The sequence below is a fragment of the Equus caballus genome, chromosome X, assembly GCF_041296265.1.
Source record: "Equus caballus isolate H_3958 breed thoroughbred chromosome X, TB-T2T, whole genome shotgun sequence".
NCBI lineage: Eukaryota > Metazoa > Chordata > Mammalia > Perissodactyla > Equidae > Equus > Equus caballus.
In genome coordinates, this window is record NC_091715.1 from 106,014,399 (window position 1) to 106,033,442 (window position 19,044).

General features: G+C 38.9%; 1 protein-coding gene across 14 annotated transcripts in view; it reads right to left on the reverse strand.

Moving 5' to 3' along the window:
- NUP62CL (nucleoporin 62 C-terminal like) overlaps positions 1-19,044 on the reverse strand; it is a 113,029-nt gene that overhangs the window by 49,003 nt on the left and 44,982 nt on the right. For all 14 annotated transcript variants that reach the window (XR_011434527.1, XR_002805582.2, XR_011434528.1 and 11 more), the window contains 1 exon segment: positions 722-826. Coding sequence is in view for 11 of the 14 variants with exons in the window: in NM_001433615.1 (NP_001420544.1) it covers positions 722-779 (58 nt within the window). In the remaining 3 variants the exon portion in view is untranslated.

A 19,044-nucleotide genomic window follows, 5' to 3' on the forward strand; every position in this document is an offset into this window, starting at 1 on the left:
AATAATGAACATCATAGCACTGTGAAGATGTCTCGAAAGCAGTCAGCTTATATGGACCTGTAAGAAAGAATTGCCAGGACATAGACAGAATGCAATATTCTCAAAATTTGCTACTACTCTACTAATGGAAGATATTTAGCAAAGAAGTTGGAGTTATGAGATAATGTTTCATTTCTCAGTTCAAAGCATCCAGATGTTCCTCTTCAATGGAAGGGGTCACACGACATCACACAGTGTCAATTAAAACCCAAAACTACAGCTGGTCCTTTTGTCATGTGACATTTCTGATAGGTAAAATTTAAGGACCACAAACCTGGTCTATATAGAAGAATATACTACAGCAAGGGTCCAACATTTATTTCCCATTTTATCTTATTCACATGGATAACAAGACTTCTTCCTTTCAGACATACTTGGCAAGACTCCCACTCTTCATATTCCCATTAGCCTCAAGAAGTTATTTCAAAACATTATAACGTTAATGAATTATATGCTTAAAAGTATCACTTTAAGCTGTAATAATCATGTTAATATAAAATTCACAGCTAAAGTCATGACAATTAGTTTCTTAAGCAAAGCAGCTATTGATATCAGCAGTTATTAATGGATTCAAACATAATGATAATTTACGAGATGCAGGAGATCCATAGCTTATATTGGTAAATTGAGTTAAGTGGCCTAATGCAAAATAATACTATTTTGTTTGCAACTACTAACTTACATGAGAGCCCAGTAGCAGCAGTGAAGGCAGAAGCATTTGATATTGAGGAAAACAGCATGGTGTTTGAATTAACAGTGGTGGCAACAGGAGATGCTGGAGCCAAACCTAAAAATAAAAGTAACAAGCAGAAAAATGTCACTAAAAGATAAGTTTTAAAAAGTAAAACACCATTGTAAGAAGGTTCACTTATATGAAGAAATAAAAACAAAGCAAGGAAAATTGAATACCCTGAAATCTAATAAATATGACATAGTAAAAGACTGATTTAAAAAATACATCCGATAAGAGGTTAATATCCAAAATACTTAAAGAACTCATACAACTAAACAACAAAAAAACAAACAAGTGATAAAAAAAATTGGCAGAGGATTTGAACAGACATTTTCCAAAGAAGACATACAGATGGCTAACAGGCACCGGAAAAGATGCTCAACATCACTAATTACTAGGAAAATACAAATCAAAACCACAATGAGCTATCAGCTCATGCCTGTCAGAATGGCTATTATTAAAAAGACAAGAAATAACAAGTGTTGGAGAGGATGTGGAGAAAAGGAAACCCTTCTACACTGCTGATGGGAACGTAAATTGGTGCAGCCACTATGGAAAACATAATGGAGATTTCTCAAAAAATTAAAAAGAAAACTACCATATGATCCAGCTATTCCACTTCTGAGTATTTATCCAAAGAACATGAAAACACTAATTTGAAAAGATATATGCATTACTATGTTTGATGAAGCATTTTTCACAATAGCCAAGATTTGAAACAACCTAAGTGCCCAACAGATGAATGGACAAGAAAGATATATATACAGTGGAATATTACTCAACCATAAAAAAGACAAAATCTTGCTATGTGTGACAACATGGGAGGGACCTGGAGAGTGTTATGTTAAACAAGATAAGTCAGATAGAGAAAGGCAAATACCATATGATTTCACTCATATGTGGAAGATAAACAAACAAACACAGATTCAGAGGACAGACTGGTGGTTACCAGAGGGGTAGGGAGTGGGAGAAGGGTGAAAGGGGTAAGGGGCACGTTTGTCTGCTGACGGTTGGCAACTAGACTTTTGGTTGTGAACATGATATAGTATATACAGAAGTCAAATATAATGATGTACACCTGAAATTTATATAATGTTATAAACCAATGTTACCTCAACAAAAAGATAATCAGTACTGCTTAGTACAGCCAGCCTTCTAGAACCATCATAATAAAGAAATTCTACTTTACTAAAAAAGTAAACATAAGAGGTGGATCCACTTCCAGAATTGCGACATAAGGAGTCCTGGGAACTCATTTCCCAGTGAAACAACCATTAACTGGTAAAAAAAATATGAAAAAAAATAGAAATCTCTGGAAATTGTCCTAAAGGTATACAACAAATGAAGAAACATTTATTCAAGAAAACCTGCTAAAACTCAGAACATCAGTGAGATGTGAACCACAATCCACTCTTCCTTCCCTCCATCCCCCTGGCTCACCCTGATGGAAAGCACACTCCAGGCAGGAGTGGCCAAGAAGACTGGACTCCCTCTTCCTCCAGCTCCCAACCAAGGAATACAGTATCTCATTGGGAAGGGAAAGCAGCCAGCATTTCTCATCACCTCCAACACAAAGTTAAAGGGTTGAAATTCCTGGTGAGTACAGCCAAGGGTTGAGGGGCTCTCTTCCTCCACTCAAACCCCACTCATAGGGCAGAGGCTCCACAGCAGCCACAGCAGGCAGAGAATACTAGGGCCCCATCACCCTTGCCCTGATTGTCTTGCCCCTGCTCACTTGTAGGGCTGAGGTTCCATGCCTGCAGAGAAAAGCAAGATAGAGGCACTGCCACTGCCCAGTGCCCAAAGCACTGGTTTAAAGATTTTGTCCAGAGATAATGGAAGCCCGTAAGAACAGAGAGTTCCCAAGCTATTCCCAAATGAAGTTAACGTTATTTGAAACAGAATGTAGGAAGCGCAAGCCAAAGGACTCTCAAAAACATGGAGATTTTGGTGGTAAGCAATTAAAAGGAGACAAGTAGCTTCATGAGAGCAACAATTTAGGCTGTAGGCTAGCTAGTTTATCAGAGATAACCAGGGAAAGAGACAGTTGAAAACAGCCCTCCTTCTGAGAACAGAAGAATTAAGTACTCATACATACCACACCACAGATGAATCTTGAAAATATTATGCTAAATGAAAGAACCAGACACAAAAGGCCACATATTATATGATTCCATTTATATGAAATGTCCAGAATAGGCAAATTCATAGACAGAAAGTATATTAGTGGTTGCCAGGAGCTGGGAGGAGGGGGTAATGGGGAGTGATGCTAATGGGTACAAAGTTTCTTTCAGGGAAGATGAAAATGTTCTGGAATTACATAATGGGGATGGTTGCACACTCTGTGAATATATTAAAAACCACTGAATTGTACACTTTAAAAGGGTGAGTTTTTTATGCTTTTTGGTCAGGAAGCTTGGTCCTGAGCTAACTTCTGCTGCCAATCCTCCTCTTTTTTTATTCTCCCCATAGCCCCAGTACGTAGTTGTATATCCTAGTTGTAAGTCATTCTAGTTCTTCTATGTGGGACACTGCCTGATGAGCAGGGTGTAGGTCTGCACCCAGGATCCGAAACAGCAAACCCTGGGCTGCTGAAGCAGAGTACTTGAACTTAACCACTCAACCACGAGGCCAGCACCTAGAAGGGTAAATTTTAAGAGATGTGAATTATACCTCATTTATGCTGTTATTAAAAAACAAACAAACAAACACATGACCATCTCAATAGAAGCAGAAAAAGCATTTGAGAAAATCCAGATGAAATCCGGCCATTTGTGACAACACTGATGGACCTTGAGGGTATTATGCTGAGTGAAATAAGTCAGAGGGAGAAAGTCAAATACCGTATGATCTCACTCATAAGTAGATGATAAAAACAATGACAAACACACACATAGCATTGGAGATTGGATTGGTGGTTACCATAGGGGAAGGGGGGAGGGCAAAAGGGGTAATTAGGCTCACGTGTGAGGGGATGGACTATAGTTAGTTTTTGGGTGGTGAACATGATGTAATCTACACAGAATTTGAAATATATTATGATGTACATCCGAAAGCTATACAATGTTATAATCCAATGTTACTGCAATAAAAAAATAAAAGAAAATCCAATGCCCTTTCATGATGAAAATACGCAACAAACTAGGAAGAGAAGGAAACTTCCTCAACATGATAAAGGGCCTTTATGAAAAACCCACAGCCAACATCACACAAGGATGTCTGCTTATACCACTTCAGTTCAATGATACATTGGAAGTTCTAGCCAGGACAATTAGGCAAGAAAGAAAACAAAATAAATGGCATCTAGATGGAAAAGGAAGAATGAAACTATCTCTGTTCATAGATGAATGATCATGAATACAGAAAATTCTAAGGAATCCATAAAAAAATCTATTAGAACAATAAACAAGTTCAGCAAAATTGCAGGATACAAGATCAATATATATAAATAAATTACAATTCTATATACTAGCAATGAACAATTCAAACATGAAATTGAGAATATAATTCCATTTACAATTGCTCAAATGAATAAAATAGGAACAAATCTAACAAAAGAAGTGCAAGATTTGTACCCAGAAAAAATACAAAACATCACTGAAAGAAATTAAAGACATCCAATTAAATGGGAAGCTCTCATGTTCATGGATCAAAAGATTTAATATTCTACGTGGGTGTAGTAGATAGAAAAACGGTCCCCAAAGATGACCACATCTTAATACCCACAGCCTGGAAACATATTACCTTACTTGGCAAAAGGGAATTTACAAAGGTGATTAAGGTTAAGTATTTGAGATAGGGACATTATCCTGGATTATTCAGGTATGCAAAATCTCATGACTTAAATCTTTAAAAGTAGAGATCCTTTCCAGACTGTGGCCAGAGGGAGATGTGACCATAAAAGAATGGTCAGAAAGATGCAAATTTGCTGATACAAATGGCCATCTAACACATGAAAACATACTCAATGCCATTAGTCATCAGGAAATTGCAAATCAAAACCACAATGAGATATCACTTCTTACCAACTAGGATAGTTAGAATCAAAAAGACAGATAATATAAAGTGTTGCTGAGGATGTGGAGAAATTGGAAAACTCATACAATATTAACGGAAATGTAAAACGGTGTAGCCTCTTGGAAAACTGGCACTGCCTCAAAGTGTTAAACATAGAGTTAACATATGACACAGTAATTCCAGTCCTAGGTCATCTACACAAGAGAAATAAAAACACATATCCACAAAGAGGCGGGACCAAGATGGTGGAGTGAGTGGTCTTCTTTGTCTCTCCCCCTTTGAATCTACAACTAATTGGACATTCACCGATTAACAAAGGATATCCAGATAGCATCTGAAGATGCCTGAGAGACTTGTGCTGCTATACATTGGAAGGCAGATGGACTTCCCCCCGGGAGGGGGTGGAAATAGGTGAAAACTCTCCGACCCCCGACCCCTGGACAGCCTAGTACCTGCAAGAAGCTCTCTTTCAGTGGACTCCCCCACAGCATCACCACGCACCAAGGGAGGAAGTGTGCACTCACCAGTGGAGTGACAGTGGAAACAGATGACAACAGCCCTACCTAAGCCCCCCGTGATTACACCTAAGCCCGGGGGGAAACTCCAGGGTCCTGCACCCGCCAGCAGGGAAGGCCTCTGCTCACCATTAGCAGGGAGGCCCTTCCCAGAAACCAGAACAAAGGGAAGCTCCCAGGGAGCGGATTCCCTGGCATGGCACCAGCCCGCCAGCTGCTGCTGGGCCCATGGTCTCCAGCTGTGCACAGGTCGGTGCAGGAGGCACCCAGACTTCCCGTGGACATGCTTGGGGACTGGGTGGAGCTCCAGCACCCGGCTCTGCGGCTCAGGGGGAAACTCCAGGGTCCTGCATCCCCCCCAGCAGGGAAAGCCTCTGCTCGCCATTAGCAGGGAGGCCCCTCCCAAAAACCAGAACAAAGGGAAGTGCCCAGGGAGCGAATTCCCCGGCATGGCACCAGCCCACCAGCTGCTGCCAGGCCCATGGTCTCTGGCTGTGCACAGGTCGGTGCAGGAGGTACCCAGACTTCCCATGGATGTGCTTGGGGATTGAGTGGAGCCCCAGCGCCCGGCTCCACAGCCCAGGGGGAAACTCCAGCGTCCCCGCAACCACAAGCAGGGAAAGCCTCTGCTCGCCATTAGCGGGGATGCCCCGCCCAGCATTCAGAACACCAGGAAGCTCCCTAGAGCAGAATTCCCCACAAGGCAGCAGCTTGCCAGCCACCGCCAGGCCCACGGACTCTGGCCATGTCCCAGACGAGGCAAGGGGCTCCCAGAGATTCCGCGAGAGTGGTGTGGGGAGGGTGGAGCTCCAGTGAAATGGCTACGTGGCCCGGGGGGGAATTCCAGGTTCCTACAGCAGCCTCAGCAAAAGACTCTGCACAGCATTAGTGGAGAGATCCCGACTGGCAATCACAAGGCGGGAAGGCCCTGGGGCAAAAGTAGCACAGGTAGGTGAGCTAACGACAGACTGTGGAAGATACCCATAGCTCTGCTGGGACCTATAGTGGACAAGTGTGATCTTGTGGGCTCTGTCAGTGACAAAGCTGCGATTATAGGTGATCCTGCTCCCGGCTGCTGGGAAAGCCCATAACACCACCACAGACCCCAAGGAGGGAGTGTGTCTAAGTGCGCTGCAACAGTAGGCACCAGCAGCCTGAGACCCCCTTGGGACTGCCCCCACAACTGATGAGGGACCCCACAGGACCACTGTGACTACGAGGAGGGGTCCAGGTCCAGTCAGTAACAAATGACAGGGTTCCTTGTTGGTGCACTCTAAACAGCTGCTCCCCTCCCACACCAGTTGCAACAAGTGGAAGCAGGGACTACACTCTATCTCTATGCGGAGACACAAATCAATGCGATCAAGAAGTATGAAAAAATATATTAAATCTCCAGAACAGAAGGAAAATGATAAGCACCCAGAAAACAATCCCAAAGACAATGAAATCTACAATCTAAATGATGATGATGTCAAAACTGCCATTATTAAAAAACTCAACAAGTTAAAAGAGAATTCAGATAGACAACTCTGAGTTCAGGAGCTAAGTCACAAAAGAGCTTGATACTATAAAGAAGTACCAATCAGAAATGTCGGAGATGAAGAACACAATGGAGGAGGTTAAGAAAAATCTGGATTCTCTGAACAGGAGGGTCGATAATATGGAGGACAGAATTAGCAATTTGGAGGATAGGAATATAGAAATACTGCAGACAGAGGAGGAGAGAGAACTAGGACTAAAAAGAAATGAAGAAACTCTCTGAATTATCTGACTCAATTAGGAGATGCAACATAAGGATTATAGGTATACCAGAGGGAGAAGAGAAGGAGAAGGGGGCAGAAGGCCTGTTCAAAGAAATAATAGCTGAGAACTTTCCAAACTTGGGAAGAGAGATGGAACTTCATGTGACAGAAGCCAATAGATCTCCAAACTTTATTAATGCAAGAAGACCAACCCCAAGGCATACAGTAGTGAAACTAGCAAAAGTCAACGACAAAGAGGAAAGACTAAGGGCAGCCAGGCAGAAGAAAATAACTTACAAAGGAAACCCCATAAGGCTATCAGCAGTTTTCTCAGGAGAGACCTTACAGGCTACAGGAGATTGGAATGAACTATTCAAAACTCTGAAGGACAAAAACCTGCAGCCAAGAATACTCTACCCAGCGAAAATATCCTTCAAATACAATGGAGAAATAAAAACTTTCCAAGATAAACAAAAGTTAAGGGAGTTCATTGCCACAAAACCTCCTCTTCAAGAAATGCTCAGGAAGAACCTCATACCTGAAAACCCCAAAAAAGGAAAGGGGTTACAAAATACAGAACAAAGGAGATAAGCAGAAGGACAATAACACAAAGTAGCAGCTCTCCATCAGGACAGGTTAGCAAAAGTTAAATAAAACATTAAAGATAAATGGAACAGAAACACCAAGAATAAATATAACCTAGTCATTTTAACCACAAACTCACAACACAAAAAAGAAGAGAAAAAAAAATCTGACATTCACAACCTAGAAGGGGAAGAGAAAAGGGATGGAACGTTTTAATTTAAGGAAATAAGAGGTAATTGGGAAAAGGAGTATCTCATCTACGAGATGTGTTATACAAACCATCTGGTAACCACTAAACAAATAACAAGAATAAAGACACAAATTACAAATAAGAAAAAAGCCAATACAGAAATTTACCTACTTGAATTAGGAATCCAAAAATCATGGGACGAGAAACAAAGGAAATGCAAAAGAACCAGAAAACAAGTGATAAAATGGCAGCAGTTGGCCCCCACATTTCAATAATCACTCTAAATGTAAATGGATTGAAGTCTCCAATCAAAAGACACAGAGTGGCAGGATGGATCAAAGAACAAGATCCAACAATATGCTGCCTCCAGGAAACACACCTCAGCCCCAAAGACAAACACAGACTCAGAGTGAAGGGATGGAAGACAATACTCCAAGCTAATAATGAACAAAAGAAAGCAGATGTTGCCATACTTATATCAGACAAAGTAGACTTCAAAGCAAAACAGATAAAGAAAGACAAAGAGGGGCAGTATATAATGATAAAAGGGACACTCCACCAAGATGACATAACACTTATAAATATATATGCACCCAACGCAGGAGCACCAAAATTTGTAAAGAAATTATTAACAAAACTAAAAGGAGACATCAACAACAATACAATAATAGTAGGGGACCTCAACACCCCATTAAACACCAATGGACAGATCATCCAGATAGAAAGTCAACAAGGAAATTGTAGAATTAAATGAAAAATTAGATCAGATGGACCTAATAGATATATATAGAACACTTCATCCAAAAACAGCAGGTTACACATTCTTCTCAAGCGTGCATGGAACATTCTCAAGGATAGACCATATCTTGGGAAATAAAACAAGCATCAATAAGTTCAAGAGGGTTGAAATAATATCAAGCATCTTTTCGGATCATAATGCTATGAAACTAGAAATCAAATACAAGTATAAAGCTGGGAAAGGGGCAAAAATGTGGACACTAAACAACATGCTACTGAACAAACAATGGATTATTGAAGAAATTAAAGAAGAAATCAAATATTATCTCGAGACAAACGAAAATGAAAACACACTGTACCAAATGATTTGGGATGCAGCAAAGGCAGTCCTAAGAGGGAAATTATTGCAATACATTGCTCACCTCAATAAGCAAGAAAAATCTTACATAAACAACCTCAAACGACACCTAACGGAATTAGAAAAAGAAGAACAAACAAAGCCCAAAGTCAGTAGACGGAGGGAAATAATAAAAATTAGAGCAGAAATAAATGATATTGAAACAAAAAAGACAGTAGAAAGGATCAATGAAACAAAGAGTTGGTTCTTTGAAAAAATTAACAAAATCAACAAACCCTTAGCCAGACTCACTAAGAAAAAAAGAGAGAAGTCTCAAATAAATAAAATTAGAAACCAGAGAGGAGAAATCACAACAGATACCGAAGAAATACAAAGGATCATAAGAGAATACTACGAAAGACTATATGCCAACAAATTGAACAACCTAGAAGAAATGGATAAATTCCTAGATTAATCCAACCTCCCCAAACTGAATCACGAAGAAATAGAGAATCTGAATAGACCAATCACAAGTAAAGAAATAGAAACTGTAATCCAAAACCTCCCCAAAAATAAGAGTCCAGGACCAGATGGCTTCTCTGGAGACTTCTACCAAACATTCAAAGAAAATTTAATACCTATCCTTCTCAAACTATTCCAGAAAATAGAGGAAGATGGAGCACTCCCTAATACATTCTATGAAGCCAACATCACCCTGATCCCCAAACCTGACAAGGACAACACAAAGAAGGAAAACTACAGGCCAATATCACGGATGAACATAGATGCAAAAATCCTCAACAAAATTTTGGCAAACCAAATACAGCAATATATCAAAAAGATTATACACCATGATCAAGTGGGATTTATACCAGGGACACAGGGATGGTTCAACATCCGCAAGTCAATCAACGTGATTCATTACATTAACAAAATGAGAAACAAAAACCACATGGTCATCTCAATAGATGCAGAGAAAGCATTCGACAAGATCCAACATCCATTTATGATAAAAACCCTCAATAAAATAGGTATAGAAGGAAAGTACCTCAACATAATAAAGGCCATAAATGACAAACCCACAGCCAACATCATACTCAATGGACAAAAACTGAAACCCATCCCTCTCAGAACAGGAACTAGACAAGGGTGCCCACTTTCACCACTCTTATTCAACATAGTACTGGAGGTTTTGGCCAGAGCAATTCGGCAGGAAAAAGGAATCCAAATAGGCAACGAAGAAGTAAAACTCTCGCTGTTTGCACACGACATGATCTTATATATAGAAAACCCCAAAGAATCCATAGAGAAACTATTAGAAACAACCAACAGCTACAGCAAAGTTGCAGGGTGTAAAACCAACATACATAAATCAGTAGAATTTCTATACACTAACAATGAACTAACAGAAAAAGATCTCAAGAACTCAATCCCATTCACGATCGCAACAATAAGAATAAAATACCTTGGGATAAATTTAACCAAGGAAGTGAAAGATCTACACAACGAAAACTAAAAGACTTTCTTGAAAGAAATCGACAACGACATGAAAAGCTGGAAAGACATTCCATGCACATGGATTGGAAGAATAAACATAGTTAAAATGTCCATACTACCTAAAGCAATCTATAGATTCAATGCTATCCTAATCAGAATCCCAATGACAGTCTTTACAGAAGTTGAACAAAGAATCCTAAAATTCATATGGGGCAAGAAAAGACCCTGAATTGCTAAGGTAATCCTGAGAAAGAAGAACAAAGCTAGAGGCATCACAATTGCTGACTTCAAAACATACTACAAAGCTACAGTAATCAAAACAGCATGGTACTGGTACAAAAACAGATGCACAGATCAATGGATCAGAATTGAAAGCCCAGAAATAAAACCACACATCTATGGACAGCTAATCTTTGACAAAGGAGCTGAGGGCCTACAATGGAGGAAAGAAAGTCTCTTCAACAAATGGTGCTGGGAAAACTGGACAGCCACATGTAAAAGAATGAAAATCAACCATTCTTTTTCACCATTTACTAAAATAAATTCAAAATGGATCAAAGACCTAAAGATTAGGCCTGAAACAATAAGTCTTCTAGAAGAGAATATCAGCAGTACACTCTTTGACATCAGCTTCAAAAGTATATTTTCGGATACCATAACCCCTCAGATGAGGGAAACAATAGAAAGAACAAACAAATGGGACTTCATTAGACTAAAGTGCTTCTTCAAGGCAAGGGAAAACAGGATTGAAACAAAAAAACAGCCCACTAATTGGGAACAAATATTCACAAGTTATGTATCCGACAAAGGGTTAATCTCCATAATATACAAAGAACTCACACAACTCAACAATAAAAAATCAAACAACCCAATCACAAAATGGCAGGGGACATGAACAGACATTTCTCCAAAGAAGATATACGGATGGCCAATAGACACATGAAAAGATGCTCATCATCACTAATCATCAGGGAAATGCAAATCAAAACTACACTAAGATATCACCTCACACCTGTTAGAATGGCAAAAATATCCAAAACCAAGAGTGACAAATGTTGGAGAGGCCATGGAGAAAAAGAAACCCTCATACACTGTTGGTGGGGATGCAAACTGGTGCAGCCACTATGGAAAACAGTATGGAGATTCCTCAAAAAGTTAAAAATAGAAATACCTTATGACCCAGCCATCCCACTACTGGGTATTCATCCTAAGAACCTGACATCAGCAGTTCCAAAAGTCCCATGCACCCCTATGTTCATCGCAGCATTATTCACAATAGCCAAGTCATGGAACCAACCTAAGTGCCCAGCAACTGATGATTGGATAAAGAAGATATGGTATATATATACAATGGAATACTACTCAGCCATAAAAAAGGACAAAGTCGTCCCATTCACAACAACATGGATAGACCTTGAGGGTATTATGTTGAGTGAAATAAGCCAGACAGAGAAAGACGAACTCTGTATGACTCCACTCATAGGTGGTAGTTAACGTATGGACAAAGAGAACTGATTGGTGGTTACCAGGGGAAAGGTGGGGTGGGGGGAGGGCACTAGGGGTGAAGTGGTGTACCTACAACATGACTAATAATGATGTATAACTGTAATTTCACAAGGTTGTTAACTATCATAATCTTAATTAAAAAAAAAACACATATCCACACAAAAACGTGTACCTGAATGTTCACAGCAGCATTATTCATAATAGACAAAGGCGGAAACAACTCAAATGAACAACTGATGAATGGATGAATAAAATGTGGTATATCCATACAATGCAATTTTATTAGGCCATAAGAAAGAAAAGTACTGATACATGCTAAAACGAGAACGAGCCTTGAAAACATTATGCTAAGTGAAAGAAGCTAATCACAAAAGACCACATATTATATGATTCCATTTAGATGAAATGTCCAGAATAGGGAAATCCATAGAGACCGAAAGCAGATTAGTGGTTGCCAGTGTTGGGGCCCAGAGCAGACCACCCCAAAATATCCCACAATAGCGTATTGACTATTTTGAATTAAAGTTACTTGAGAAGCAAAAAGAGCACTCTGACCCTCCTGTCTGTGCCCCCTGAGAGCAGGAAATACATCTCCCCTGTGAAAGGCGCTCTCCCTGCGTCCGCCAATATACCAGAGCTGGAGATACCGGGCCGAGAAGCCCGCATCAACAAACCTTGTTAATTTCTTACCTCAAGCCCAATCCTGCTGAAATTCCCGCTAATTACATACCCTAAACCTAAGTTTCTTTGTCCTGTCAATTCTTCACAAATTTATCGTTTCTTTGTGTAAAAGATATATATACAGCCTGCTTTGTTCACTCTCCAAGCATCATTTTTCTCCATGATCTCCAATACACAGTTAATAAACTGGGTTTTTCTCCTGTTAATCTGGTTTTGTGTCAATGTTACTATTAGTTCAGCCATAAGAATACAAGAAGGGAAGAAAGGGAATTCTCCCCGCCCCGACACCAGGAACTGGGGGGACAGGGGAATTGGTAGTGACTGCTAATGGGCACAGAGTTTTTTTGGGGGGTGATGAAAATGTTCCAAAATTGACTCCAGTAATGGCTGTACATCTCTGTGACTATATTAAAAACCAATTAATCATGCACTTTAAATGAGTACATTATATGGTATTTGAATTATATAATTATAAAACTGTGAGAAAAAATAATAAATGGAAGTCTGGAATAAGGTTTCAGAAAACAGATTACCTGCCTGTTGCTTTAAATTTTAAAATAAAAACTATAAAAAAATAAAGCTAGAGAAATTAAATACATAAAGACACAAACAAGATTAATTGGTTAACAGAAAACAAAGAAAAGTTCATCTTTCCATCCTTACTATAGTTCACTGTACATGGCACTTGGCAGCAAGCGCTCAATAAATGTTTCTGCTGAATTGAACCAACTTTCTCCAGACTCTAACACATAATTACAGACAGCCTATTTCCTCTTCAAAAGGAAAAAGTGTTAAAGTAACTGCATTTGAACCTATTGCTGCCTGCATCCAACTGTTGAACAACTCACGGCAATGTATGATGCACGATTCTGCTATCCAAAACATCTAGCGCCAGCGGGGGCAAGGGGGTAGGGAGGAGAAGCCTGGAAGGAATTGGGAACATTACCACACACCTCCAACTACATAAAATGTGTATCGTGGAATATCCCTATGTTCCACTTAGGAGAAGCATCACGTGCATACTTTTAAAGAAATAACCAATTTTATAGAAAAGGTATATTAATATTTATAATTCATTACCTTCCAGTGAGGCTAAATTTTTATTATGGGTTTAATGACTACCTTAATTTCCTTATTTGAAATTACCTATTCATGTCATCTGCCCATTTTCTCATTGGAGTATTATCTTCTAACTACTGATTTTTAATTAAAAGCTATTTAGTCAAATGTGGCAAAAATTTCCCAGCCCGTTGGTCATTTTTTAAACTTTGTTTTTATATTTTATGTAATCAAATCTTTCCATTGTTTTTTCCTTTATGATTTATGTCTCCATATCATGTTTCAAAAGGCTTTCCCTCTTAAACGTATAAAAGGTATTTAATCTCATTTTTAGGAGAAAATCGCAAATTATAACTATAATGAGAACAATTTTACCTAACAGACGGGAAGAAATGAAAAACCAGTAACACACTCAGTTAAGGACACTGTGAGGAAACAGGCAGCCTCCAAGGTTCCTAACAGGAGTGTAAACTGGTATAAGCCCTCTGGAAAATAAGCGGCCAATGTTTTAAAAATTACAAACACATCTATCTTTTGGACAAGCAATACTTCTGGAAATTCACCCTTAAAAATGTACTTATCTACCTGTAAAATGGCGAGTAAAATGATATCCACTGCATCATTGTCTGTATTAGCAAAAGAGTAAACAAGCCGAATGCGCATCAGCAAGGGACTAGAGAAATGATAGCACATCCAGACCATGGAAGACTATGATGCTATAAAAAATACTGAGGAAACTCTCTACAGACTGATTGATGTAAAAAGCTCTCCAAAATGTTTAAAATGAGTATATAAAGTTTATAAGTTTGAAAAGCAGGGTATAGAATAGTATGTAGAGTATGTTATCATTTATTTAAAAAAATAAAGGATATGAGTACATATACTTTTTTTTTTGGAGGAAGATTAGACCTGAGCTAACATCTGCTGCCAATTCTCCTCTTTTTGCTGAGGAAAACTGGCCCTGAGCTCACATCTGTGCCCATCTTCCTCTACTTTATATGTGGGATGCCTACCACAGCATGGCTTGCCAAGCGGTGCCATGTCTGCACCCAGTATCCAAACCGGTGAACCCCAGGCCGCCAAAGTGGAACGTGCAAACTTAACTACTGCGCCACCGGGCCAACCCCTATATATACGTTTTATTAAACTCTATGATTCCATTTATTTGAAGTCCAAGAACAGGCAAAATTCATCAGAAAGTGCTGGGCATGATGGTGATGGTCAATGTTATATGTGAACTTGTCTCCAGGCTATATTCCTCATTTATACTCAAACACTGATCTGGTGTTGCTGTGAAGGTATTTTGTAGATGTGATTAATATCTACAATCAGAAGACTTTTTTAATTTGGTAAATTTGACATTACATTTTGTAAATTTATGGTGTATATCATGTTACTTTGATACATTTATATATTGTAATATAATTTGCCATTGAGGCAATATTTATCACATCACATCATTATAGTAAATATTATTGTCTATATGCATTATACTGTGCATTAGATCTCTATGGCTTATTTACTACTTGTTACAAGTTTGTACCCTTAAACACCATCAATATTATCCCCCCTACTTATCTTATCCTACCATTTGCAACAACATAGATGGACTTTGAGCACATTCTGCTAAGCACGATAAGACAAATAGAGAAAGACAAGTACTATATATCACTTATATGCGAAATCTAAAAAGTCAAACCTGTAAAAAAAAACCCAGCGAATATATATTTTTATTTGCTAGCAAATCCATGAAGAAACTTTGCAAGGATACGTACAATTACAGTGGCTAGCTGAATGAAGGGGGAAGGGTGCGGGGGTTAATACAGGGCACATGGGGGACAGTATACCTATTTATAGTCTTATTTTTGAACCACACGACTGCTTATATGTTTTTAAATTACATTTAAATGGTCCTTTTCCAAAATCAAGAAATATGTTTACATATTTTCATATTCATCTATGCTTTTTAAATGTTTATGGCTTCATTTTCTACCTTTAATTCACCTAGTATTTTTTTGGTTAATCTTTTTAGGCAAAATTAATCCCTTTCTCCCTAAATAACCTGGCTACCTGGCTATTGCAATTCATTTATTCACTACTCCATCCTCTTGAAGCTGGGTACCTGACAGATACTGTAGATATTAAACCAATTTGCTGTTTTTCCTGTTTAACTTGAGGGGTGACTAGGGTTTTGAGGATTTGTGAGCTTGTTTCACAGAAGAAAGAGAACGCCTTCAGGGAGGTTGTGATCACCAAATGACTGGCCTTCAGGAGCCACTGAAGCCCAGAAGTCAGATTGCCCAGGGGCTTATCGGGAGTGACCCCTTTGTTTCCACGAAGCTCCTCTTGCCAAGCCCCTTAGCTCTATAAAACCCCCCTGCTTTCTGTTCTTGGGGAGGTGGATTTGAGCGAACCCAGGCTCCCACCTACTCATTTTGGCCAATGCCAATCAATCTTTCTTCATCTCCAAGCACCAATGTCTCAGTGTTTGGTGTACCATGCATCGGCACATTAACTTGAGATTAAGAGGCTCGGTATCACTCTCTTCCCACAGCTTTGAACTGTCATCTTCATAAACCCAGATTTGTTTCTGTACTTCAAAAATTTTAACTGATTTTTCTTTCTATCACTGTTCCATGAGAATTTCAATTATTATAACACTAGAATTTATTTTTATATTACAAAATATTTTAAATTTACAGGAAGAGAATAAACTTACAATACCTTTTCATATATTTTCCTACAAGTACTCTATCATTACTTTCCTTAAAAAACAAAAGAGATGACGGCCGGCCTGGTAGTGTAGTGGTTAAGTTAGCGCACTCTGCTTCAGCAGCTCGGGGTTCACCAGTTTGGATCCTGGACATGGACCTAGAACAATTTATCAAGCCTTGCTGTCACAAGCGTCCCACATATAAAATAGAGGAAGATGGGCACAAATGTTAGCTCAGGGCCAATCTTCCTCAGCAGAAAAAAGAGGAGGCTTGGCAGTGGACGTTAGCTCTGGGCCAATCTTCCTGAGTAAAAAAGAGAGAGAGAGAGAGATGACTAGTCTCATGCATTTATTCCTTCATTTAAACTTTAGCCCTTTAGAATTCCATCTCTCTTTTCCTTCCCCCAAAGATTCCCATTGTGTTCTTACAAGAAGTACATTAAATGCGTAAATTAATTTAAAGATAAATTTAAGATAAAAGATAATTTAAAGATAAATACTATTGAGTCTGCACATTCAGTGGGTCTCTTCATTTATTCATGTCTTCTCATATTCCTCAGTAAAATTTTGTGGTTATCTTATATAGCTCACACACATTTTTAAAGCATACTCCTAGGCATTTCATTCTTTCTGTTGAAATTGTTAATGGGACATTTCCCCATTGTATTTCCTAACTACTATTGCTTAAACATGGGAAAGCTATTGATTTTTCTATTATTTATTTTGTAACTGGCCATATGACTGAAACCTAGTGCTAATTAAATTTGCACTTGATTTATGCCCATATTTTAAAATTGTGATCATTTGTCTTAGATATTGGCATAATTTCAGGGGTCTGACCTTAAATCACATACCCAGAGATAACTAATGAAGTAAATACTACTCAATATGATTTACTTTTACATTAAAGGTTTTAAGAGACAAACTCTTATTTTCCTAATCACAGGACTAGAGCAGGGTTTTTCAACATGGCACTACTGACATTTTGGGCCAGATAATTCTTTGTTGTGGAGGACTGTCCCACACTGGGATATAATAAGAAATGTATATTTGGTCTTTGTCCTCTTTCCTGGAAAGAGATCCTAAAACTCTTGTAATTTTCTAAGTGATAAGAGTAATAAGAGCATCTTTTGTTACAATATTTGGTTTTTGTCCCCAGTTCCAGAAATAGCTCCAGGAGCAATAAAGATGAAAGAGCCTCTTTGATATTTATAACAAGCCCCTCTCAACCACACCTGATTTATGTAAATGAAGTGAACCTTAGAAAGCCCCTAAGGATGACAGGCTGGTTACCAAAGGAACCAACCAAGTGATTAGAGGGTTGGAACTTTTAGCACCACTCTCTGACCTCTGGGGAGGGCAGAGGGGCTGGAGATTGAGTTCAATCACCAGTGGCCAATGATTTAACCAATCATGCCTACATAACGGAACCTCCATCAAAACCCTATATGAAGGTGTTTGGAGAGCTTCTGGGTTGGTGATCACAGGGAGAAGCAAGGAGGGTGATGCACCTAGACAGGACATGGAAGATCTGGGTATCTCTTCTATTTGGCTGTTCCTAAGTTGTATCATTTTTTATAAACCAGTAATCGTAAGTAAAGTGTTTTCCATAGTTCTATGAGCTGTTCTAGAAAATTATCCAACCCAAGGAGAGGGTGATGGAAAACCCCAAATTACAGCCATTTGGTCAGAAGTATAGATAACAACTTGGGACTTGCAATTGGTGTATGAAGTGGGGATAGTCTTTTGGGACTGAGAACCTGTGGGATCTATGCTAACTCCAGATAGTGAAGGTCATAATTGAATTGTAGGACACTCAACTGGTGTCTGGAGAGCTGGAGAATTGGGTGGTGTTAGAAGAACCCACACACATTTGGTGTCAGAAGTATTGTGTGTAGAGGACACAAGATTTCCCTTTACATGCACTGCAGGATATTTAGCAGCATCCCTGGGCTCTACCCACTAGATGCCAGTAGCATCTCCCCAGTCTCACAACCAATAATGTCTCCAGAAATTGCCAAATATCCCTTGGGAGAGGGGGCAAAATCACCGCCAGTTGAGAATCACTGGACTAGAGGAAGGATTCAATATCATAACTTTCTTCATCTAATGCTATAAGGATACCCAAATCGGCCTTAATTCCTTGATATTTAAGAACATAAGAAAATGCCAACTATCTTAATAAACAGTTCACCATAGAAAATAGCTAAGAATTTTTTTTAACAGAATGGGGAAAGGTGGTCTTACCCTCAAGACAGTGGGGCATGCTACAATAACTAACATGGTAATACTAGAACAAAAAAGGACAGCTCAATAGAACAGAATAGGAAGTGCAGAAGTAGAGCCAAGTATATATAATAATTTTGTGTATGAAGAAGGCAACATCTCAAATCAATAGGGAAAGAATGGCTATTTAATGAAGTATAATGGTTTAACTTAATAACCATTCAGAAAAAAATAAGATTCTTAAAAATATAAACCATAAAAGAAAAAAAAGAATTAAGAATTTTGAGATGGAAAAGGCCTATACAAGTAAGTCCAGAGATAGAAACTCAGAAGAATGAGAGATTTGGCAACATAAAAATTTAAATCTTAAGGACTATCCGCTTCCAGGAAAACAGAGTACATATACTTCTTCCTATTCAACTAAAACCCCTGGACGTTATATATAAAACAAACATAAGACCCTGAA